General features: G+C 42.2%; 1 protein-coding gene across 1 annotated transcript in view; it reads right to left on the reverse strand.

Moving 5' to 3' along the window:
- The window catches only part of Ttc26 (tetratricopeptide repeat domain 26), a 69389-nt gene extending 43818 nt beyond the window's left edge, over positions 1-25571 (reverse strand). Inside the window, exons 1-4 of the mRNA XM_068381555.1 lie at positions 25432-25571; positions 23156-23293; positions 22604-22801; positions 11166-11374 (exon numbers count right to left, since the gene is read on the reverse strand). Of these exons, the coding sequence (XP_068237656.1) occupies positions 11166-11374; positions 22604-22801; positions 23156-23293; positions 25432-25434 (548 nt within the window). The 5' untranslated portion in view covers positions 25435-25571. The remainder of the gene's footprint in view (positions 1-11165; positions 11375-22603; positions 22802-23155; positions 23294-25431) is intronic.
- Positions 25572-26322: the final 751 nt, after the last annotated feature.

Raw genomic sequence — 26322 nt, forward strand, 5'->3', positions numbered from 1 at the left:
CACTATAATGACAACCGGCTCTAGGACCTTTCATCCCAGGACTGAGAGGGGTGGTTAAGGAGGAAAATTGGTTTAAAAGACTCAGGTTTGTATAGATAGGAAAAATAAAAATAACTTCAAATATCTGTGATTTGTTCTGACACAATATACATATCCTTGTCCGTTAATTAGGGAAACTCACTGTTTGGTGTGTTGAAAGGTCCCTCTGAACCAAACTGGGTTGTTCATTTTCTTTCCTGAAAGTGTACACTGCTTGGTCCTGTACAAGAGCTAAGTGGTAACTTCAGCAACCTCCTAACTCTTTCATAAGGATGAAAGAATGATAGGCCCTGGCCTTTACATGAGTGCATGTACTTGATCAAAATGAAGAAAACCTTCCCCCGAAGAGGATATCAGTTAGGAATCATATACTTGTATCATGATCAATAGGTTGGTATAAATTCCACCATCACCCTTCGTTAAGGGAGGATAAGAGGTACCATTTTAATTGTAAAGAATGGATCTCCAAAGTGTAACTTATTAGCATCAAGTCCAATTCAGCACAAAACAAATTAAGCGGTTTGTCCCCAAGAGTAGGGATAGAAGAATGAAGAATGAAAGAGAAGACCCGGTCAGCCTACCATTCATTCCAAACTTACATGTACATGTTACCATAGAAAAGATGCACTCTGTCCTGTGTGGGAGCTAGGATGGTTACACAACTACTTGAGCAGCCACCACAGGACCAAGCACAAAGGTGTCAAGGGACTTATAGTATGTGCATACTCCTGTAGGTAGAATACACTGAAGTTTGTCTGTCTTTTACCATCTCTGGCCTTCATCATTTGGCCCACTGAGAGATTTCTTTTAAAAGGCCTTGGTGTGGCCTTTCATTAGCTGAGGCGTACACTACGAATCGCCTCACGCAGCCAGAAGAGCTTGTGTTCCTTGGCACTTCTTAGCTCTTTGCAGGTCAGATATAGGAAGTGTTCTTAAAATACTTTACTTTGCAGTTAATTTTAGTCATTCAGAAGGCTTGCTTTGAGCAGAGAAGGAAGGGCTCGTTTATAGAAGAAATGATGATGATACTGCCACTCTAAAACTTTGTCTTCAATACAGCCAATTACTTCGGTTTTTGTTATATTGGGAATTTAACCCCTTTTTCGCTAGTTCAGAAATCTACTTAGTTTTAGATTAAAAGTAATATCTTAGGCCTAACTTATCCAATTTCAAACCCCAACATAAATAATTAAGTGGTAACTAATGGTCCTACTACAACATTCAGTAACGGTTCTGGTGGTACTCAGTTTATCCCAGGTTCAAGATCCTCTCTTCAAATGTCTCCTGATTCCTTGTCTTTTTTTTTTTTTTTTTTTTCGACTAGTTTTAGGTTTTTATTTATCATTTTAAGACTGTTCATATGTTATATTATTGATCAATAATGTTACTATTGTGACTTAATATTTTGTGATACGTCGCGTATTTGGCAGTCTTGAGTTTAATTTATAAATGTTTTGGTCTGTTATTAGGTAAGTTAGGTAGTTTTCTTTGTCATCTTAGATTGTTTATAAGTTATATTACTGATATATTACATTGATGTCCTATCTCTTGACCATTTTTTTTATATTTCTAGTATAACCTGTTTTTCTTTTACGTCAAGTTGTCATGATTACTGTAACAGGTGATAAAACAGTAGAACATGATGTCATAGGAATCAAGTTGGAAGGCGAGGGAGGAAGAGGTCGTTTCCTCCCTTTCTCAGAATTCATGGTCGAGGATTTCTTTACCTAAGGCGACAAGGAGAGTAACAGCGAGGATCAATGATCAACTACGCCTCCAGTAGGTTGGTCTTGGACAGAGAGGGTCACATCAGGCCCTTCCGCTGAGGCAGCTGAGAAAAAAGGCACAGCACCCAAAAACCGCTAGATCTTGCAGCATCTTCTATGTTGATGAAATGCCCTCGAGTCCTATGAAAGACCATAATGTCCTTAGGGCCAGGTCCTTTGTAGCATTATCTCTGAAAATTTCCAGGACTGGCTTACCACAATGAGAAGGGCAGGATATCGCTCCTTTGGTGGAGGTAGGAGATAAGTCCATCTGACTTGCAGCTTACCACGAGGGCAGGGTGGAGTCATTATACTTCTTCGGGTTCCTGCCAGGGGAAGATAGAGAAGGAGCAAAAGCTCAAGTGCTGGAGGGCGAGAACAGAGTACCAGCGACCTTCTTCAATTTCTAGGCAGATCCCAAAGATGAAGAATCTTACTTAAACTTCTTCCTCCTCCTGCCATACCCTAATCACTGCAACACCAGTCACCCTCTACACTCGTCAAAGGGGGATGAGTAAATCCAGTTATATCCAACTCTAAAAGGGCACAAAGAATGGCCAGCCACATCAGTCCTCCTCATGAACCTGATGCACTTGCATCCAAGTATACCTGGGCAAGCCTGCATACCTACACATGGATTCTCAATAATTGTCACCCAAAATCCCTCTGAAAAGCAAAAAGTAAATAGAATAGAAAAGACAGCCAAGATTTGTTAGTACCAGGAGTACTTCCGTATTGCTCAGGGGTTAAAGTCAAAGAGGCTACTCCTTGTACAGGCGGTAACAACCAACACCTCGTTAAAAATTTTAACAGCCAAGTTCCAGCTTTGTTTAAATCATCTTCCTATTAAGGGCCAGGGTTTGTATTTATGTAGGAGCAAACATAAACTACTCTAAAATGATATTTTCATTATAAAATAAATTTTTGAATATACATACCCGGTGAATATATAATAGCTGACGTCTCCGACGGCCCGACAGATTCCAAAAAACTCGCGAGCGATCGCCATGAAGGTTGCGGGTGTGCCCACCAGCGCCGACTATCGGCCAGATACCGCATATACTTCTCAACCACTCCAGTTCTTCTCAGTCCGCAGGGTCTCTATCGGGGAGGAAGGGAGGGCCTTTAATATTATATATTCACCGGGTAAGTATATTCAAAAATTTATTTTATAATGAAAATATCATTTTTAAATATTAAACTTAGCCGGTGAATATATAAATAGCTTATTCACACCCATGGTGGTGGGTAGAGACCAGTATTATAACAATAAAGGCGTATATGCTCAAGAGTTTTTGACAAATATTTCATAAAAACCAACTTAAGTATAGGTACCTGGTAAGGAAGCTGACTCTGATGATTACTCTGCCTCATTAGTCCGCTTTCCTCACGAAGCCCAGCCATCCTCTCAGGATGCTGAAAGACTCCCAGGAGCTGTTATATCCAGGGCGAACACCCCTATAACAGGACCTCATCAATACCCTTAATCTGGGCGCTCTCAAGAAACAACATTTTGACCACCCGCCAAATCAAAAAGATTGCGAAAGACTTCTTAGTCTCCCGTACAACCCAAAATAAGATTAAAAATTTCAAGAGTAGATTAAAAGGATATTGGGATTAAGGGAATGTAGTGGTAGAGCCTTCACCCACTACTGCACTCGCTGCTACGAATGGTCCCAGTGTGTAGCAGTCCTCATAAAGAGTCTGGACATCTTTCAAGTAATATGAAGCGAATACCGACTTGCCTCTCCAAAAGGTCCCGTCCATAATACTTTTAATGGATCTATTTTGCTTGAACGCTACTGAAGTTGCTATCGCTCTAACTTCATGAGCCTTGACTTTAAGTAAATTACGATCCTTCTCACTTAAATGAGAGTGTGCCTCCCGAATCAAAAGTCTAATAAAATAAGACCACGCATTCTTAGACATGGGCAAAGAGGGCTTTTTAACGGAGCACCATAAAGCCTCTGAACAACCTCGTAGCGGTTTAGTTCTGGATAAACAAAATTTAAGAGCTCTAACGGGGCACAGCACTCTTTCAACTTCATTCCCCACAATCTCAGAAAGACTGGGGATTTCAAATGATTTAGGCCAAGGACGAGACGGAAGTTCATTCTTGGCCAAAAAACCAAGTTGAAGAGCTCATACTGCTTTATTAGTGGAGAAGCTGATGTCCTTGCTAAAAGCATGTATCTCACTAACCCTTTTAGCCGAAGCCAAGCTCACCATAAAAAGTGTCTTGAGGGTAAGATCCTTCAGGGAGGCTGAATTTAATGGTTCAAACCTGTCTGACATAAGGAACTGTAGGACCACGTCCAAGTTCCAAGCAGGAGTCGAAATATGACGCTCCTTGGAAGTCTCGAAAGACTTAAGCAGGTCTTGGAGATCTTTGTTATTAGAAAGATCCAAAACCCCTATGCCTGAAAACAGAAGCTGACATGCTTCTGTAGCCTTTAATGGTGGATGCAGAGTGGGAGCGACCGTTTCTCAGATAAAGCAGAAAATCCGCAATCTGCGCTACAGAGGCACTTGGAAGAGGAAATAGAGGAGGACTTGCACCAGTCTCTAAATACCTCCCATTTCGACTGATAGATCTTGATGGTAGAGGATCTTCTAGCCCTCGCGATCGCTCTAGCTGCCTCCTTCGAAAAACCTCGAGCTCAAGAGAGTCTTTCGATAGTCTGAAGGCAGTTAGACGAAGCGTGGGGAGGCTTTGATGAAATCTCTTTACGTGAGGCTGTCGCAAGAGATCCATCCGCAACGGCAGACTTCTTGGAACGTCTACCAGCCATAGAAGTACCTCTGTGAACCACTCTCACGCGGGCCAGAGTGGAGCAACCAACGTCAACCTGGTCCCTTCGTGAGAGGTGAACTTCTGCAGCACCTTGTTTAGGATCTTGAAAGGTGGAAAGGCATAAACGTCCAGGTGAGATAAGTCCAGCAGGAAAGAGTCTATGTGGGCTGCCTCTGGATCTGGAACTGGAAAGCAGTAAGTCGAGAGCCTCTTTGTCAGTGAACTCCCAAAAAGATCTATGGTGGGTTGACCCCATGTCATCCATAGCTTCTCGCACACAGTCTTGTGCAACGTCCACTCCATGGAGATGACTTGTCCTCTTCTGCTGAGGCAGTCCGCCAAGACATTCATTTTTCCTTGCACAAATCTTGTCAAAAGAGAGATGTTACTTGCCTTAAATGGAGTTCCTTCTGATCCATGGACCAAAGACCCGAGCATTCCAGACTGTCCAGTGGAGCTCCCTAACCCAAATCCGATGCATCGGAATACAACACATGGTTTGGGTTCTTGATCGCAAGAGAAAGACCTTCTCGAAGTCTGATGTTGCTGTCCCACCAAGTCAGACATGTCTAGACTGAGTTGGAGATTGGGAAAGAGATACCCTCTAAGCCCTTCTCCTTGTTCCAATGGTTTAGGTGAAATTGGAGAGGGCAAAGGTTGAGTCTCCCCAGAGAGATAAACTACTCCAGCGATGAAAGAGTTCCCACGAGGCTCGTTCAAACTCTTACAGAGCAACTGTTTTTCTCTTGCAAGTGACGGACTTTTAACAGAGCTTGTTCCATTCTTGTGGGAGACGAAAAGGCCCGAAAAATCCGACGCTGTATCTCCATTCCCAAATAAAGAATAGTCTGGGATGGAGTACTGTAAGTTACAACTTCTCTACGTTCACTATGAGACCTAGCTCCTTGGTTAGGTCTAATGTCCATTAGAGGCTCTCCAGACAGCGATTTAATGACGACGCCCTGATTAGCCAGTCGTCAAAATAAAGGGAGGCTCTGAATCCTCAAAAAATGTAGAAAGCTTGCTACATTTTGCAAGGGCCTTGTAAAAACAAGAGGAGCAGGAATGAGGCCGAAGCACAGTGCTCGAAATTGGTACATTACTTTCCCGTCCACAAACCTCAGATGTTGTTGAAAGTTTGGATGAATCGGGATGTGGAAGTATGCATCCTGAAAGTCGAGAGAGACCATCCAGTCGCCTTCCCTTACTGCTGCCAAGACAGATTTGGTAGTCTTCATCGTGAACTTTGTCTTGACAATGAACACATTGAGCGCACTTACATCTTAAGTACTCCTGCAGTGAATGTGGCTACAGATCATTGGAGCCATCCCTGATAGCCTTGTTCATGCATGACATAATTGTACAGCAATACATTGACAGCTGGAGAGACCTTCTTACTTAAGGCTCCCAGGGACCAATCCAACAAATAAAAACTTCAAACACTCGAAAAAAACTCCTAACAGGAGATGGTCTAGCTCTGAAGCAGACCATAAAATCTTGGATCGTCTCATGGCTAGACGACGAGGAGAGTCCACTAGGCTTAAGAAGTCTCCCTGGGCAGAGGCAGGTACTCCCAAGCCGAGAACTTCTCCTGTGTCACACCAGACGCCCGAGCGAGAAGCTAATTAAGAAGGAGGAAAAGCAAAAGCAGACTTTCCTAAACTTCTCCTAGATTCCAACCAGTCTCCCAGTAAGAGCATGGCCCTCTTGGAAGAACAAGAGAGAACTGACTTCGTAAATGTAGGAGTTGAAGAAAGTCATGCCAAGAGTAAACTCAGACGGCGGAGCAGCCGTTACAAAACGAGTAGGACAAAATTTCACTAAAGAAATTCAAAATTATAAAACAAGGGATTGTTGGACCACCCTAGGTTACTCCTCTTCTGAAAGACTCCCCAAAGGAACATTAGTTGAAAGGGGGTCATCAACTTCTTCAGAAGGCACATCATCTGATAAATCTAAAGTCTTGCGAGAAGGAGATTTATATTCAGAATGACGTGAAGGAAAAGCCTGACAGGCTACTTCAACTTGTATATGAACAGAAGTTAAAGCTGGAGGGTCGATGTCACGTTGTGACTGCAGAGAATGTTATTCTACTACACGTCGTGACAGAAGTAACTGACGTTCAAACGTCCCGTAGTAACAGCGGTGACTGCTGTTCGATGCTATATCGTGACTACGATGACTGACCCTCGACGTCACGTCATGTCTACGGTGTCTACCGCTCAACGTCACGTCATGTCTACGGTGTCTACCGCTCAACGTCACGTCGTGTCTACGGTGTCTGCAGCTCAACGTCACGCTGTGACTGCGGTGGCTGACGTTCAAAGCGATCAAAGTTACATCGAGATTTATGCTCCGCATCTCGTTTAACAGCAAAGCTGTCACTAGGGATAACGTCAGCGTGGCGTAACAAAGCTCGTTTAGAAGGTTGAAGACCCGAATCACGTATCCCAGAACCGTGACGTACAAAAAGCAAAGGATCCTTTCGCACAGGAACAGGATCGAAAGCTTCTATTAAAGAAGAAAGCTTTGACAGCATATCTTGCAAAACACTTAACTTCAGATCAACCTGTGACTGCGGTGGTTGACGTTCAAACGTCACGTAGTAACAGCGGTGACTGCTGATCGATGCTATATCGTGACTACGGTGACTGACACTCGACGTCACGTTGTGTCTACGGTGCCTACCGGTCAACGTCACGTCGAGTCTGTGGCAGAAACGTCTGTACATGAACGTCATCGCTATGAACGGGACTCTTATGATGACTACAGCTAGGATGTTGAACTTGTTCTGAAGGAACTAATAAACGTTTCAACCGTCTCGAAACCTTACGCCCAGGCTTTTAAAGAGACGAATCATCGGAAGACGAGGAGAAACTTCGTCTCTCCTGTCTTATGGCAAGGACGTGCTTGACGAGCAACGTCTGATACCTTTGAGGGAACGTCTGTTCGTTGGTTTACACTCCTCACTCCCTTAGGTCTTACGACATTCCTTCTCCCTGGTGCAGGGGAGCCTGAAAGAGGTCTCGGACTAGGCAAGCGACAAGCACGAACAAACGAACCCTCCGCAACACAGAACATGTTTTTTGCACTTACTTCACTGATATCGCATTTTTTAATAATTTCACATTAGACATGAATAAAACTGATTTCTACCTGAAGCACGCAATTCTCCCTTAAATCAAAAGGTTAGAATTGCGAAATGAGTCGTATAATGTAAGCACATTAGTACAAAATGAAACACACATGCAAAAATCAATAAACATATACATATACAGTGAACCCTCGTTTATCGCGGTAGATAGGTTCCAGACGCGGCCGCGATAGGTGAAAATCCGCGAAGTAGTGACACCATATTTACCTATTTATTTAACATGTATATTCAGACTTTTAAAACCTTCCCTTGTACGTAGTACTGTTAACAAACTACCCTTTAATGTACAGAACACTTAATGCATGTACTAACGTACTCTAAACTAAAACAGGCACAAATATTAAAGGCAACTTTATATCATGCGTTTCCTAAACACGCCAAAAAGCACGATAAAAAATGGCAACCAATGTTTTGTTTACGTTTATCTCTGATTATAATGAAGAAACAAACGCATTTACACATTTGTGTATAGGTTAGTTTTTGCATAGATTATATTGATTATTCAGAACAGTATGTTGATTTGGTTATTACTAATGTTTTACTTAGTTTTTCTTAGGACTTCCAAATGAAATGTTTTTCTTTATGACGCCGCCTGAAACGACGGCGTCATAAAGTACGCTCAGTAAACAAACTAAGGAATTTAACGCGCATGATGAAAGTGATAAATAATGATATTACAGTAAAAGCTTTTATAAAATATGTTATTACAAATATTATTTACCATATCTATATAAAATCATACATACGTAGCAAAGCAGGAAAACAATCTACGAGAGAGAGAGAGAAAGAGAGAGAGAGAGAGAGAGAGAGAGAGAGAGAGAGAGAGAGAGAGAGTTGTTTTACATACGTAAATGTAAATTTTAAACAAAAAAAATAGCCCCATTACATATAAAATAGATTACAAATATTTTACTTTATCATATTACAGTAGTCTGAATAATACTGTAAAGTTCAGTACAGTATGTTGTTGTTATAGTCGTGGCGATGAAATTCTCACGAAACAAAAACACGCCATTTGATTACAACAGCTGATTCATTCTCTCTCTCTCTCTCTCTCTCTCTCTCTCTCTCTCTCTCTCTCTCTCTCTCTCTCTCTCTCTCTCTCTCTCTCTCTCTCTCGTGTTATACAATACTTACATTTAGATGAAGAAACTAAAATTAGTTTTCTTAGTGTCAATTAAATACGAAACGAAAAAATTAGGCCGAGTCTAAATCCATCTCAATCATAGCTAAAAATACGGCATCCGATTTCATCAGCAAACCACTATTTTTTGGGAAATATCATTTTATTCCAGAAAATTGCCACTCTTTAAATAGTTAATTGCACATTAAGAAAGCGTGTACTTTTGTTTTTAAATTTCGGGTGTGTTTTAAAAATCGAGTATTGTTGACTTCTTTTTGTTTTACTTTTGGCTGTGAATAGATCAGCTGTCATCTAGCTGCCGCTCTTGAGTGTGTACGAATACAGTACACTAACAAAGTATCGTTTATAACATTTCTTAACTTATTCAAACCGTCTACAGTATACAGTTGATATTACATAAGCACCAATGTGTTATAACCTATCAAATTTTTTTGTTTATTACATTTAAACCCCCCTCTATCTCTCTCTCTCTCTCTCTCTCTCTCTCTCTCTCTCTCTCTACCTCTCTCTCTCTCTCTACCTCTCTCTCTCTACCTCTACCTCTCTCTCTCTCTGTGGGCTACTTTTCACTACCTCCCATTCCTTACCTCTCTCTATCTCTCTAAAAAATGATATCTTTGTTGCTCCTCAAAGTTTCATTTATATTGAAAATCAATCATGATTCAATTTTCCTTACTTTCTCCAATCTCGCACCATCGGTCACATCGCGGTATTTTCGATATTTCCGGAAAATCCGCGATATATGTATATACATGGGTTATGAAAAAAATCCGCGAAGTGGTGAATCCACGATGGTCGAACCGCGAAGTAGCGAGGGTTCACTGTATATCGAATAAAACGGAAATATATAAAGTTAAAAAGATCAGTGACTGGGGATGAGACTAAACACTAGTTCACTAAGGACTACATTTCCAATCTCTCACCGTACAGTGCCTTGGGATGAGAATAAAAACTAAAACGTTTTATCCTCTCTCCCCGTACAGAGACTTGGGACGAGAGTAAAAAACTGAATCGAGAACAACGTTACTCGCTCCCAAACTCCTTGTACAGAGACTTGGGACGAGAATAAAGATCGGATCGTTCTCTCTCTCTCTCTCTCTCTCTCTCTCTCTCTCTCTCTCTCTCTCTCTCTCTCTCTCTCTCTCTCTCTCTTGTCACTCACAAGAGAATGGCCCACTCACTCTTCGTCAATAACAGGTTATTTGACTAAAGGAAAAAACTGAAAGGACTAAGAAATTGAAAATTAACATGTTCCTTTAAATTAGTATCTAAAAAACTTCAGTTTGAAAGAAGAATGAACAAAACGTCAAAATCGATTTACTCTTTCTTTCTCTCTCTTCTTTCTCTATCGTAACGATAGAGTGCAAACTGTGTAGCATAAATAAACCAAACGTTAGTTCATCTTTGAAAAACAGCACGAAGACTATTCAAAGAATAAATTTCTTAAAATATTTTCTAAAAATATTCATCTCATCACTCTTACAGAGCAACTGTTTTTATCTAAACAAAAATAAAAGTTGAATGGGCTCAACGTTGTTTAACTTCGTTTTCCAAGTCAGGACCGCCTACAAAGAATAGGTAAAGGCCGCATATAAACAAAAACATAAAATTTATCTCGATGTTTAGTATAAATGGAAAGCTAATCGAAGAGGCCTAATAAAGGCGGGTGAGATATAAAATATATAGAGGTAAATCTATAAATATCAACAATAATTTATAAAGTGATAAAATAATTACTAAAAGCCTTTAACACACTTCCGTACACTGAGGGAAGGGTCGGCCATCTTTTCTCTATGGAAAAACCAGAGCGAGATTAAAAAAGCAAGGGCAAAAAAACTTTTCCTCTCCTTTCAAAAGCATTTCTTTTGAAGATGGTATTGAATAATCCAACATGGCGAAAGCAATAAAACCAAAACCAAGTACTTCACCAATTCCGTAGAAAACTCGAGGTCTAGAGCGAGCGGAACCAATGTTGTCGGTGACACCGACAGAGAAGAACTGGAGTGGTTGAGAAGTATATGCGGTATCTGGCCGATAGTCGGCGCTGGTGGGCACACCCGCAACCTTCATGGCGATCGCTCGCGAGTTTTTTGGAATCTGTCGGGCCGTCGGAGACGTCAGCTATTATATATTCACCGGCTAAGTTTAATATTTAAAAATATTGTATATTTCAAGACAACTAAGCTATGTATAATGCAAAAGGGTTAATGCTCTTTTTGCAAGACTTGAAGGACATGGAATAACTCATAATAAAATATCATCACAAACCTATTGTCTAACAATATCCGTTTGTATATATCAATTGCTTCTTGGTAGTGAGATCGCAAGTAATGAATAGAGGCTAGGCTGAGTTGATCTTCAATTACATCCTCCAACTGCTGGTGATGCATCATTAATCTCTTCTCATCATTGAACTTATGTGCCAAGTGGAAAAAGATCCTGGTTCGTAAGGGAGACTTTGGAGCTTTTTCTGCTGCCTAAGAAAAGTGAAATGAATAAGCTTTTAACAATCTCCTTTATGAGAAGTAAAATATTTGTAAAATATTTTAACAATATATATTGTAACCCAAAATATTTTTACAATTCCTTTTTTCCATACTAAATAAAAATATATATTCCTTATAACTCCTATAAAAATAAAAAAAAATATAAGCACTAATCATTATTCATTACTGTAAAATATTATCATCAATACTGTTTCAAAAAGTCAATTAGAATCAAAAACAAAATTGTAGATTCTTACTACTTGTAGAGTATTTACTATTTAAAAATTAAAAAAGATTATAAATACCAGTATGAAAAAGATTAAAAAATAAAATGACATTTTAAAGTTTGTATTTTTCCTAACAATACAAACCTGGATTTCTTTACATACGAAAAGAAATCAGCATAAACTGGCTTTCGGCTATAATAACTTTTGATGAGTTGTCAATGACTATTACAGTTGTTACCAGTGGTAGTGGAGATAAACCATCACCCAACTTACTCATACCTTTTTCATTTTGATCGTAGACGGGATTTTGTTCTAGGGGTTATGTTTAAAGGTTCAAATGCTGCTCATGAATGGCAGAGGCAAGGGACAGTGACATTACCATATCATTCAGGACAATGCCCTAGAGATTGGCCATATATACAAATGATAAGCACCCAAGCCCCCTTTCAACTCAAGGTAAGACCAAAGAGTGCCAGGCAATGGCTGCTGATGACTCAGCAGATAGACCTATAGGCTCCCTCAAACTCCCCATCCTTAGCTCACAAGGATGGTGAGGTTGCAGCGACCAAAGAAACTAACGAGTCTGAGTGAGACTAGAACCCCAGCCTGGCATTCACCAGTCAGGGACGTTACCCTATCAACCACCACAACCGGGTAAAGTAAAGTACTGTGTGTACAAAGCTTTCCGTGTTTGTATTGTTAGGAAAAATACAAATTACTTCAAAAATATGTCAATTGTTCCTACACATACAGTAATACAAAATGTTATTTTTATTAATAAAATAAATTTTTGAATATACTTACCCGATAATCATGTAGCTGTCAACTCCGTTGCCCGACAGAATTCTATGGAGGGATACGCCAGCTATCACAATACTAGAAGGGGGTGTACTTACCAGCGCCACCTGTGGCCAGGTACTCAAGTACTTCTTGTTGACACCTCCTCAATTATTCCTCGGTCCACTGGTTCTCTCTGGGGAGGAAGGGAGGGTCGATTAAATCATGATTATCGGGTAAGTATATTCAAAAATTTATTTTATTAATAAAAATAACATTTTTCAATATTAAACTTACCCGATAATCATGTAGCTGATTCACACCCAGGGAGGTGGGTGAAAACCAGTGTACAAGATTAAAGGATAGCTAAGTATCCCATATTTCATATAACAGTTATCTCAAATAACAATGAAATAATAAGTACCTGGTAAGGAAGTCGAATAGAACCGTTACTCTGCCTCTTTATTTAAAGTTCGTCTTCCTTACTGAGCGCAGCGTTCCTCTTGGAGGCTGAATCAACCCAAAGGTGCCAAAGTACACGGGGTTGCAACCCCTACTAAAGGACCTCTACCAAACCTTTAACCCAGGCGCTTCTCAAGAATGAATAGACCACCCGCCAAATCCAAGGATGCGGAAGGCTTCTTAGCCTACCGTAACAACCATAAAAACAACAATAAAAGTATTCAAGAGAAAGGTTAAAAAAGGTTATGGGATTAAGGGAATGTAGTGGCTGAGCCCTCACCTACTACTGCACTCGCTGCTACGAATGGTCCCAGGGTGTAGCAGTTCTCGTAAAGAGACTGGACATCTTTCAGATAAAATGATGCAAACACTGACTTGCTCCTCCAATAGGTTGCATCCATTATGCTCTGCAGAGAACGGTTTTTGTTAAAGGCCATCGAAGTAGCTACGGCTCTTACTTCGTGGGTCCTTACCTTCAGCAATGCAAGGTCTTCCTCCTTTAAGTGAGAATGTGCTTCTCTGATCAGAAGCCTTATATAATACGAAAGCCCATTCTTGGACATGGGTCTCGAGGGTTTCTTGATGGCACACCATAAGGCTTCTGACTGTCCTCGAATAGGTTTAGACCTCTTAAGATAATATTTGAGAGCTCTGACAGGGCAAAGAACTCTCTCTAGTTCGTTACCTACCATGTTGGAGAGGCTAGGTATTTCGAACGATCTAGGCCAAGGACGTGAAGGAAGCTCGTTCTTTGCTAGGAATCCAAGCTGAAAAGAACATGTTGCAGATTCGGTTGTGAAACCAATGTTCTTGCTGAAGGCATGAACCTCACTGACTCTCTTAGCTGTTGCAAGGCAAACGAGAAAAAGAGTCTTGAGGGTAAGGTCCTTGAAGGAAGCTGACTGGAGAGGTTCGAACCTAGATGTCATAAGGAACCTTAAGACTACGTCTAGATTCCAGCCTGGAGTGGAAAAACGACGTTCTTTAGACGTCTCAAAAGACTTGAGAATGTCTTGAAGGTCCTTGTTGGAAGACAGGTCCAAACCTCTGTGGCGGAGAACTGAAGCCAACATACTCCTATATCCTTTAATCGTAGGTGCTGAAAGGGATCTCTCATTCCTAAGATGTAGAAGGAAGTCAGCTATTTGGATCACAGAGGTATTGGTAGAGGATATTGAATTGGCTCTACACCAGCTTCGGAAGACCTCCCACTTAGACTGGTAGACTCTACGAGTGGAAACCCTTCTAGCTCTGGCAATCGCACTGGCTGCCTCCTTCGAAAAGCCTCTAGCTCTAGCGAATCTTTCGACAGTCTGAAGGCAGTCAGCCGAAGAGCGTGGAGGCTTGGGTGCAACCTGTCTACGTGAGGTTGACGTAGAAGGTCCACTCTTAGAGGTAGAGTCCTGGGGAAGTCGACTAGCCATTGAAGTACCTCTGTGAACCATTCTCTTGCAGGCCAAAGGGGAGCAACCAGCGTCAGCCGTGTCCCTTCGTGCGAGACGAATTTCTGCAGAACTTTGTTTATTATCTTGAACGGAGGGAATGCGTACAGGTCGAGATGGGACCAGTTCAGTAGAAAAGCATCCACATGAACTGCTGCAGGGTCTGGAACAGGGGAACAATACAGCGGAAGTCTCTTGGTTATGGAGGTGGCAAACAGATCTATGGTAGGTTGACCCCACAAGGTCCAAAGTCTGTTGCACACACTCTTGTGGAGGGTCCATTCCGTGGGAATGACCTGATTCCTTCTGCTTAGGCGATCTGCTGAAACGTTCATATCGCCCTGGATGAACCTCGTGACCAGAGTGAGGTTTAGACCTCTTGACCAAATGAGGAGGTCCCTTGCGATCTCGTAAAGGCTCCTCGAATGGGTCCCTCCTTGCTTGGAGATGTAAGCCAAGGCTGTGGTGTTGTCTGAGTTCACCTCCACCACTTTGCCTAGCAGGAGGGACTTGAAGTTCAGCAGGGCTAGATGAACTGCTAGCAGCTCCTTGCAGTTGATGTGGAGTAATCCTTGTTCCTCGTTCCACATTCCCGAGCATTCCCGTCCGTCCAAGGTTGCACCCCAGCCCGAGTCCGATGCATCTGAGAAGAGATGAAGATTGGGGGTCTGAATGGCCAATGATAGACCCTCCTTGAGAAGGAGGTTGTGCTTCCACCACAGGAGAGTGGTCTTCATCTCTTGGTTGATAGGGATAGAGACTGCTTCTAGAGTCGAACCCTTGTCCCAATGAGCTGCAAGATGGAATTGAAGAGGGCGGAGGTGGAGTCTTCCTAGCTCGACAAACAGGGCCAGTGATGAGAGGGTCCCTGTGAGACTCATCCACTGTCTCACTGAGCAACTGCTCCTCTTCAGCATGCTCATGATGCACTCTAGGGCTTGGCTTATCCTGGGGGCCGATGGAAAAGCCCGAAAATCCTGACTCCGAATCTCCATTCCCAGGTACACAATGGATTGGGAGGGAATGAGTTGAGACTTCTCTATATTGACTAATAGACCTAGGTCTCTGATTAAGTCTAAAGTCCAATTGAGGTTCTCCAGACAACGACGACTCGTGGAGGCTCTCAACAGCCAGTCGTCTAGGTAGAGGGAGGCTCTGATGTTCGACAAGTGTAGGAATTTTGCTACATTCCTCATCAGATGAGTAAAGACCATAGGAGCTGTGCTTAGGCCAAAACACAGGGCTTGGAATTGATAGACAACCTTTCCGAAAACGAATCTCAGGAAAGGTTGGGAGTCTGGATGAATAGGAACGTGAAAGTATGCATCTTTCAAGTCCAACGAGACCATCCAGTCCTCCTGTCTGACCGCTGCTAAGACCGACTTGGTCGTCTCCATCGTGAACGTCTGCTTGGTGACATACTCGTTGAGAGCGCTGACGTCCAGCACCGGTCTCCAACCTCCTGTCTTCTTGGCCACAAGAAAGAGACGGTTGTAGAAGCCCGGGGATTGATGGTCCCGGACTATAACCACTGCCTTCTTCTGCACAAGTAGCGACACCTCCTGTTGCAATGCTAGCCTCTTGTCCTCTTCTTTGTAGTTGGGAGAGAGGTTGATGGGCGATGTGGTCAGAGGTGGTTTGAGGCAGAATGGAATCCTGTAACCGTTCCTCAGCCAACTGACAGACTGTGCGTCTGCACCTCTCTTCTCCCAGGCTCGCCAGAAGATCTTGAGTCTGGCTCCTACTGTTGTCTGGAGAAACGGAGAGTCAGTTTTTTCCCTTAGATGTCCTGGATCTTTTCCTAGACTTGCTCCTGTGAGAGTCTGGACGGGAGCTTCCTCGGCTGGGGGCTCTACCACGAAAGGGCGGTATGAACCTCGTAGCAGGGGTATCAGCCACTGGGGAGCGATAAGTCTTGGGGACTGAGGTGGCAACCTTAGACTTACGAGCCGATGAGGCTACAAGATCGTGCGTATCCTTTTGTATCAGGGCAGCAGACAAGTCCTTAACTAGCTCTTCGGGAAAGAGGAACTTCGAGAGCGGAGCAAAAAGTAGTTGTGACCGTTGGCAAGGTGTAATGCTGGCGGAAAGGAAGGTACACAGTTGTTCCCTTTTCTTCAACACCCCTGATACAAACATCGACGCTAGCTCGCCCGATCCATCTCTGATGGCCTTATCCATGCAGGACATTAATAGCATGGCAGAATCTTTGTCCGCAGGAGAGGTTTTCTTGCTGAGGGCCCCCAGGCACCAGTCGAGAAAGTTGAACATTTCAAATGCTCTGAACATCCCTTTCAGTAAGTGATCCAGGTCTGAGAAGGTCCAACAAACCTTCGAGCGTCTCATAGCAGTTCTCCGAGGCGAGTCTACCAGACTTGAGAAGTCAGCCTGGGCAGAGGCAGGTACTCCCAAGCCTGGTGCTTCCCCTGTGGCATACCAAACGCTCGCTTTCGAAGTGAGCTTCGTTGGAGGGAACATGAAGGAAGTCTTGCCAAGGTGTTGTTTAGACTGCAGCCACTCCCCTAAGATCCTTAAGGCCCTCTTAGAGGATCTAGCTAGGACAAGCTTAGTATAGGTGGACTTAGCTTGTTGTACGCCCAGCGAAAACTCAGATGGCGGAGAGCGGGGAATAGCAGAGACAAAGTGGTCTGGGTAAATCTCCCTGAGTAGAGCCAAGACCTTACGAAAATCAATAGACTGTGGAGAAAGCTTGGATTCGTCCACGTCTGATGAGGGATCAAGGTGTGCCTCCTCATCATCCAACACCTCATCACCCGAGTGCAGCGAAGAGATCGGACAAGAATGCTGAACCGCAGAGTCAGAACGGGTAGGAACAATAACAGTGGTTTCCTCTTCCAGAGACTGTTGAGGGAAAACCTGAGGCTCAGACTGCAAAGGCTGAACAACAGACGAAGCAGAAGGAAGGCGCATGGGTGGAGGAGGTTGACTCCTAGCAAGAGAGGTTGAACCCAAGGATAGCGCTTGCTGAGCGGAGGAAGGAGGCGGAGTAGCACGTTCCTGTTCCTGTGAGATGAGCGGAGCATGATGAGGTTGAGGTTGCGCAGAACAAGGTAAAGTTCTCGCAAGCTGAGGCTCCTTAGGCGCAAGTCCAGGGTGTAGAGGAGCTTGCCTTGAGGAGGGTTGAACTCGCTGCAGCGAGAGCTGAGGAGACTGACTCATGGACGGGAGAGGTTGTTGTACCTCAACCGAGAGTTGCACCACTGGTGGAGCAGCAAGGGGAGGCGGAGGAAGAGTGGAATAATCCTCCTGATCCCAAAGTAAAGGTTGCCTTAAAGAAGGCTGAGGCTGAACACCACTGGGAACAGCGAACTCAGAAAGTGGCTTAACATCGTACGCCTGGCAGATGGTGCTGCGACCAGGCGGAGCGAGCGCAGGCGGGGCGAGCGCAGGCGGAGCGAGAACAGGCGGAGGGAGTGTAGGCGGAGGCGGAGGTGCAACACTCTCAGCCCGACACTCACGCATCAAGTCCGAAAGCTGTGCTTGCATGGACTGAAGCAGAGTCCACTTGGGATCGGCAGAAACGATGGTAGACTGAGGTAAAGCCTTAACAGTCGAGCTCTGTTGTGGCAGAACCTTACTCCTCTTGGGCGGAGTACAGTCGATAGATGACTGAGGCGAGTCAGAGCTGAGCCAATGACTGCAACCTGGCTGAGCACTCGCGGACTGGACTCTACGTTTAAGCGGTCTCGAGACCTGAGACCAACGTTTCTTCCCTGACAGTTGATCAGCGGACGAGATAAAGACGGGCTCAATCGTCTGCAGGTGGGAGTGACGGTCTTTGGAAGACACGCCCGCAACCACCGAGGATAGTTCTGTGCGCCTAACAAGGCCTGCCGAACCCTTATGCCCTTCGACATTGCTTCTCCCCTGGGCATGGGAGCTTGCAAGAGGTCCCGGACTGGGAGGACGACTGGCTCGCACAGAAAAATCCTCACGCACCACACTGGCACTAACACTAGCACTTGGCACTGCACCGACACTAGCACACGTCACAGCACTGGCACTAACTCCACCCACTGCACTCTTGACCTTCAGTTCTTTAACTTCGGCCATCAGAGACTTATGGTCACTTACCACTGACTCTACTTTATCGCCTAAAGCCTGAATAGCACGCAAAACAACTGACATATCAGGCGGAGGGCACACAGTAGGTTCGGGGGTAGCCACTACAGGGGTAGGAAAAGGTAGGGGATCATGAGGTGAGGAAAACAGTGAAGAGTGAGAAGAACTCCTCCTAACTCTACCTCTCTCTAACTTAGTTGAATATTTCAAAAGACGGACAAATTCCAATTCCGAAAGTCCGGCGCATTCCTCACATCGATTTTCTAACTGACAGGGCCTGTCCCTACAGTCAGAACAAGCGGTGTGAGGATCTACCGAGGCCTTCGGAATACGCCTATTGCAAGACCTACATCGTCTATGGGAGGGGGCTTGCGAAATGTCAGACATCTTGAATCCAAAGAGTTAGCCAAAGGGGGTTCCAAAAACAAGCAAAAATCGTTAACCGTTAATCAGGACTATATAAAAGCTATCTAGCTAATATAAGAAGGTTTCCAGTAAAGCGACAGCCGTTAATCTGAGAGAATACTTCACCAATTATCCGTGAATAAACTCGAAGACCATAAGCGTATCCCAGAACGTCTTGCCGGAAGCACGACAGAGGAATAATTGAGGAGGTGTCAACAAGAAGTACTTGAGTACCTGGCCACAGGTGGCGCTGGTAAGTACACCCCCTTCTAGTATTGTGATAGCTGGCGTATCCCTCCATAGAATTCTGTCGGGCAACGGAGTTGACAGCTACATGATTATCGGGTAAGTTTAATATTGAAAACTTTACGTTCTTTACATAGGAGACTCAGACTTCGGCGGGTGGAAGTTCCTTCAACCAGCAGAAACTTTAAATCCAGGATTTCTGCATCCGAGCATGATAATGCAGATCTAGCAAACCACTAGCTTGTCAATACCAATGGGTTGACGGCCCAATCAAAAGTAAACATGAGTGCAAGAATGTAACAGTGACTGTCAAGGATATGTATAAACAACAGCTGTTCCGACACAAATACAAACCCTCATTCTTTAAAAGGAGTAACTTAGCGTAGCCGGGTGTTCACAGCCAAGTGAGGTAGAAGCCAATCCCCCGGCTAGCGGGTGATAGCAGGAGAGGCCACGCATAGCATGCACACTCACTCATGTACTCCTCCACTTTTGACTTGGCTGTCAGAAAGAGAATGGGTGTGTGTCGCTCCTCCATCTTGGGTTTAACCAGCATAACTAACTGTCTCACTCGTTTTCTTTTCAGGTGTGTTTGCGCTGTTTTCCAGAGGAAACCGCATACAGACTTGCCCGAGTATGAATGGCCATTCTTGTGGCATATTACCTTCCCCGCTGCATAAAACATGGATATTCTTTACCGTATCTGAAAGTTGTAGTATTTACATTCTACTGAGAAACATCTGGCCTATTTCATTTTTAGTTACTCTCCCCTCAAAGCTGACATCAATTTGTTTGTTTTATAAAGAGATGTTTTCCTTCTGTATCTCTTATTTCTTGACCAAAAAAATGTCAACATCTAAAAAAAGAAATCTCTTTAAACATAGCATAAAATAAGAACATGATATATATCCCGCTCTAATTCCAGTCCTCTTCAATTTATCAAAAAATTCACCATGGTCAGAATGAAAAAAAAGGATGACAGCTCTGATTGATTTATGAGCTAACTGAACCGGTTCAGAGAGAGGAAAACATTTCCTGTTTGATTGTAGTGCTTCAAACTAACAAATAAAAATCTTAGTTTATCATAATTGAACAAATTTCAAATCACGTGATGGTATATCTAAAAAGATTTTAATTATAACAAAATACAAAATTTTTTCATTAAAAGATAAGGAAGTTACTGATTATCGTAAATTCTATATAAATTTTAATTTCCTTATTTTTCTACACTGAAATAACAATTCTTCTAACAACAAGTTTTCAATCATACAATAATTAAATAACAATAAGCTAATTTCCATATCTTTACCTTTTTTCATAGAGATAGAGAAAGAGAGAGAGAATATTTTCTTTTTAACTGCAATGCAAATTCATATTTTTCATCAGCACTATATATTACATAGAAAATATTACTTAATCAACTGGGCCCTTGAACCAGAGAGGGAAAGGGATATATCAGGTCCTTAAGTACATGAGAAGAAACCAAGGGAGCACATTCTTGACTAACCAAAGTGTGCATTTGTGTAAGAACAGTCTCAAATGGTACTATCGTCTCTATTGAATAGACATGTTGATAGAGGGAGGTGTAGATGTCCAGTGTCCTAGAAGTATGGGAGATGGAGGTTGACAAAGCTCCTCCATCAATCTTGGAACAGAAAGTGTAGGGACCAGGGCCCAACTCCTAGCCTCGGAGAGCCGTAACAAGAGGCCGGGAACCACTTAGATGACATCCTTCCCACTCAAGAGAGGTGGTGTCAAAACGAGCCCCATCCCTGTGACTATGGTTGGCCTTCCTGGACTTCTTTGCCTTCTTCCTCCCCTTCTTCATCTGAAAAGGAAAATCAGAATCGGTCATAGGTCAAAGAGGACGATGACAGGGAGGAGGAGGATGAGGAGGAATAACGTGCACATATCTTCCTCTTCCTAGTTCTCACTCAAAAGAGGTCAAGATCTGAATGATGGTCAACATTCCCCAGAAGGAAGAAAACACATGGGTTGCTCTAAGAAGAGCCATAACACTGGGGCACACTGTCACAGGGGGAGGAGAAGGGACACTCACAGGGTCCCGCGACCACAAAATGAGTGGGGCTGGAAGCACAATCAGTGACATTGAGGGAGAAAGAACAGGCCCCAGACCCCCTGGCACAATGGTCAGGGCAACAAGCACCAGGGAATGGGTGGGGATCACACCAGGGATAGGGGCAACAGAAAGCTTTTTACCTTTCCTTTGCTCTTACCTTTTATGGCCACGGGAGCCACGGCTTCGAAACAGACACCTTAGCACGCAGGTCAGGGGCTACCTTACCAGACTTACCCTTAACCTTTAATTAAGGGAACCAGAGTGTTCCCAGACACAGGGAGAACCACCAAGCGTTTCACCACTGGCGTCACTGGGGACACTCAAGACACAAAATGCACAGTGGGAGCCAGGAGAAAGGTAACCTTAACTACCAACTTGCTCAAAAAAGTCATGAATGGCTTACCTGAAAGACCAAACTTTCCTTAGATCAAACTCATCGTCAGCAGCCTATACGGTCAAAGTCGAGGATTCTCCAGCCTCCGAAGAGGAGCGTTGAACACCAGGTGTTCCTCACACACCAACTAAAGCTGAAAACTCAGCAAATGTTGATTCGAGTCCTCCTGATACCTACAGAATACTCCTAGGGGACCGATCCAGGGGAGTATGGACAGGCACAACAGCAGCAACAACCCCTGAGAAAACAGAAGCGATACTCCCCGGGGACCAATCCAGGGGCATACGCACAGGCGTGTCAGCAGCAGTAGCACCCCCTGATAAGACAGAAGCGGCAAAGGACTTCCCCGGAGTCTTCTTGGGAGTTGCCCAGTCCAATCCTGATGAACACTTTGCACGTTTCCTCCCGTTCAGTGTGTACGCATGCCACTGCACAGGAGGCCACGACCTACACTCAGAATAAGAGGATGACTGCGAACAGTCATGCCCCCTACAAGATGTACAAGAGGAGTGAGGATCAACAGATGGTTTAATCATAAACCAGTTACAGTACTTACTTACCTCCCCCGCCAAACACGAACTTCTTGCTTCCAATCCATTACAACCAATCATTCACTACCTGAACGAAGAGACAGATATTAGACAGTTTAACTTCAAGGAGCTGTCTGCACATCTGTAAACGACAGCAGCTAAAACAAAAGCGAGGTTTCTCCGACTGGAAAGGGATTGGGCGCCTTGCCTCACTTCCTACCCAGTTGGATAACTGCTCATTATCAAACTTTAACGAATGATTCCAACTCGCACTGAACCGATATCCCTAATTATAGACAAGGGTTGGTGTGTGGCATAAGGAACAAACCTTTCTTGTAATTCTTCTGCGTCTGCATACATCAGTTCCCATAGTTCTTTATTGTTCTTTAACTCACATAATGGTGAGGATATGTAAACACCCTGGGTGGGCTTGAAGCATATGAACATTGGGGAAGATTCATAATTAATATATGTTACTATATCATATGGAATTAAAAAAGTTACAAAAACTGTAGGGTTTAGTTGCAGAAAAATAATTCTAATGATCTGTTTGAAACTACTAATGTATACTTACTTCTTCAGCTTCAGGGTACATCCCAAGATAGAAATAACAACATGCTAAACTTATCCAGTTCTCAGGTACTGGATTTTTATGATTTTTAGTTAGTTTTTCAAATTCTATTAATGCACGTTTGTAATCTCCAAGATGAAAAGCACAATATCCAATCCACTGATCAGTTAGGTCATCAGCATTCCCACTGTTTCGCTGAAACTATAATAATAAAAGAATTACAAAAACAAAAGTATGAGGAATATCCTTTTTTAAGAAACCGTAAAAATCAATTATTGTAGAGTATTAGCATAAATTATAGTTCTAAGCATAATATTATAAAGTCTGCAGTAAAAAGTAAATAACTGTATATCCATCCTTTTTCCATTTAATGGAAGTACAAAGATATAAGCAAATACCAAATTAAATTACCAGTAAAACGGTGTAACTACTGCGCTATAAAAAGCTCTACTCTTTGCATTCCTTTTCATATATCTTAGTGTGAATGAAAGTGCCAAACAGAGAGTATGATAGTTTTGGTTCTAAGAAATTTTCAATACAGTATTCCACACTTACTTCAAGAAGAGTGATTGCTCCAATAAAATCTCTCTTTGTAAGAAAATCTTCAAGTTTTGGTAGTGCTTTCTTGTTAGAAGCAGCAGTTGCTTGAAGTCCTGCATTTGCTCCGAAAGCTGGTTTTGCTCGTGAAAGTATCTGAAATGCAAAAAAGAAAAAATAAACTATTCTACATACATCATCTGATAACTATCTGCTCCATTTATCAAAAAATGTAACATTTGATTTTAAAAACTTAAGAATAAATAAAAGGAAAAATCTAAATTACTATATTTTCTTATCCAATCAGAATCCGATATTTCCAAAATTCAAATAGGGTAATGGGAGCATGCTCATTCTTAGCCCTCGAAACATGAAGATGGCTACGTATCCGTGCAAGAGTGAAGACACTCTTTAATGTTTACGATTCGATTAATCCAAAAATGATTAGGATTATACATACATACATATACCAAAGGCACTTCCCCCAATTTTGGGGGGTAGCCGACATCAACAATGAAGGATTGTGAAGTTTACAAAGAGTAAGGACTTATATCGTATTTGCATAAGATAGGACTCCTGGGGGATTATTCGGGCATTTGTTCAAAGTGTCGTGTTGGTGAAATGTCCTATAACTATAATGGAAAATCAATGCACAATGGCAAACCCGGGGTTTTTTGGCAGTATTCTAATAGTTCGTGCCATAGGAAGACTGCCCCTAAATGTGGAAGCTTTTTTTCACAATCCAAACTATTCTGCGAGGATGTTTTTAATATTTTAGCTTGCTTTGCATATAGTGTACCTCAGAATATGATCACCATTATGTACAAAGATTTTGCATCACATACTCCTGTGGACTTGTACAACATCTACCAGGATGTGTGTGTGGATATTTTAACACTGGACAGCAAGAAATCTGGCGGACCAAGACGTATTGTAGAGATAGATAAGAGTAAGTTCACAGAATGAAAATACAATGTTGGTAACCAGGTCAATGGCAAATGGGTATTCAGTGAGACTGACCAGGAAACACATGACTTTGTTCTGGGTTGTCGAGGATCGTTCGGAGAAGGCATTGATCCTTTTATTATTAGAATTTGTTCATCCCAAAACTACCATAACTTTGGACTGTTGGAAATATTAATATCAAGGATCTATTTCTTCGACATCGCACTGTTAACCATGGCGTTATTTTCTTGAGTCTGGATGATCACAGTGTACACGTCAATTCCATCGAATTGCAGTGGCGAGTCCTTAAAAGGTATGTACTACTGAAATTTAGGACACAGAAACATTTGTATGATAGCTACTTTGCTATGTACAGTATTCAAAAATGCTATTTGAAGAATACTGGGTGTAAACTGAAGACATTACTCAATATCCGTGATTTGGAAGTCCTGGTCCATCCCATCATCCTATTCCTTCTTCTTTTCTAATTGTAGGTCCATCTCATTCCCCACAAAAAATAAAGCTGTAATTGGAGAGAAGATACCACCCAAAAATTCCAACTTCAGTGATTTCATGTAATGTAAATACACCTATGTTCGTTTCTGTTATTATATATTAAGGGATTACAGTAATGAATTTTATTAAGACAAGTGTATGCTTTCGTAATACTTGTAAATTATATTTCCTTTACAAAATATGATTGCGTTACCTTGCTAGGAGTGAAGCAGGTTGCAAATCAAACACAGGGTAACCTAAGAATACGGCAGTCTAAGGGAGTCACAGAGGGGCGTTAGCACCCTATTAGTTAAGTTGGCAAGGACATTGCTTGTAAGTTAGATTAGGAGGGGAAGTTTAGGTTAGGTGGCATTCTAATGTAGAGGTTTTGCAGAACAACGGACACAGATTTTGTAGTACGACTGTTACGACTAAAAAATGGGTAGGAAATTCCCATTTTATGCCAGCGGGAGGACCTGTCCGCTGTTATAAAAAAGTTCCCCTACAAATTTTCACCTAAATGTCAACCCTTTTATCTGACCTTAAACTAAAAAATTCTCATTCTTGAACCTAACCTACTATCGTATGTCGGGTCTTTACTATGCGTACAGCATCGTTCCTTTGACAGAAGATATAGAAATGCAATGATTCCTGATGATATTGGTCATGTATAGTAACTTAAAGGCCAACCTTATATCTTGCTAAGTTTTAACCTTAGGTTAAGATTAGGGGGGTGAATGAAGTTCGTTGGTACGGCAGTCTAAAGTTAAGATTAGAATCTGCTTACATATTCCGGTAAAAACAATTATACAATTATTATATCCAATATAAAATAGAAACATTAAATGACTAACCATTGCTGTACGTGATCAAGAATTATTAATTCCGATTTGATACATAGGACGACAAATACTACACGGCTTACAGAAGAGGCTAAGAGCTGTCAAATTTGTATTCCAGGAATGTTCACGTTAAATTTCAGGTATAACCAATTCCTTCGTAACGGCTCCTCACTGTTTGAGGCTCAAGGTGAAGATGGCAGGGCAGGTTCATCCTTGCTAAGATCCTTGGACATGGTGTGTCGTACAATGCCAGTGGCATCTTTAAATTCATATCAGAAGCAGGTCTTCTTAATGCTATTCAACTTTTTTTTTATCATATTAACTTGTAGTGGATTTTTTAGATTTATATCAGAAGCAGGTCTTCTTAATGCTATTTAACTTTTATAACATATTTACTTCTCTGGTTTTAATCGAATATTCTTTTAATCTTTATTTATAATAAACGATATCGGCGTCAATGACCTTCGATGTCAGAATGACAGAGAACTTCAAATCAATCAATCAATCAATCAACGGCTCCTCAACTCTATGTTTGGTCATTTTCTTGGTTTGGACATTTCTTTGATTAGTTCTACTTTATCAGTTTCTACATCTTTGATAAAGAAATATAATTCATGAGTTTCCCTGTATTTAATTTCAATCTACTTATGGCTGTTGTAATTCAATTACTACACTGTTTGCTCTCGTAAACTTAAGGAAAAATTACAAAACATGTAATTAGATTTCTATTTCTTTATATCAACAGGATATAACCATAAAAACATAACTGTATTCATACGTCCTCCTGTATTTCATCATATAAACTTCCATACTAATAAGCTACATTAATTTATTGCTCTGAAAAAAAATATTACTGATGTAAAATTATTGAAGTATTTTTTTTCCGACAATTAGTTGCAAATT

Source organism: Palaemon carinicauda, chromosome 1 (assembly GCF_036898095.1).
Source record: "Palaemon carinicauda isolate YSFRI2023 chromosome 1, ASM3689809v2, whole genome shotgun sequence".
In the NCBI taxonomy this organism is placed as follows: Eukaryota; Metazoa; Arthropoda; class Malacostraca; order Decapoda; family Palaemonidae; genus Palaemon; species Palaemon carinicauda.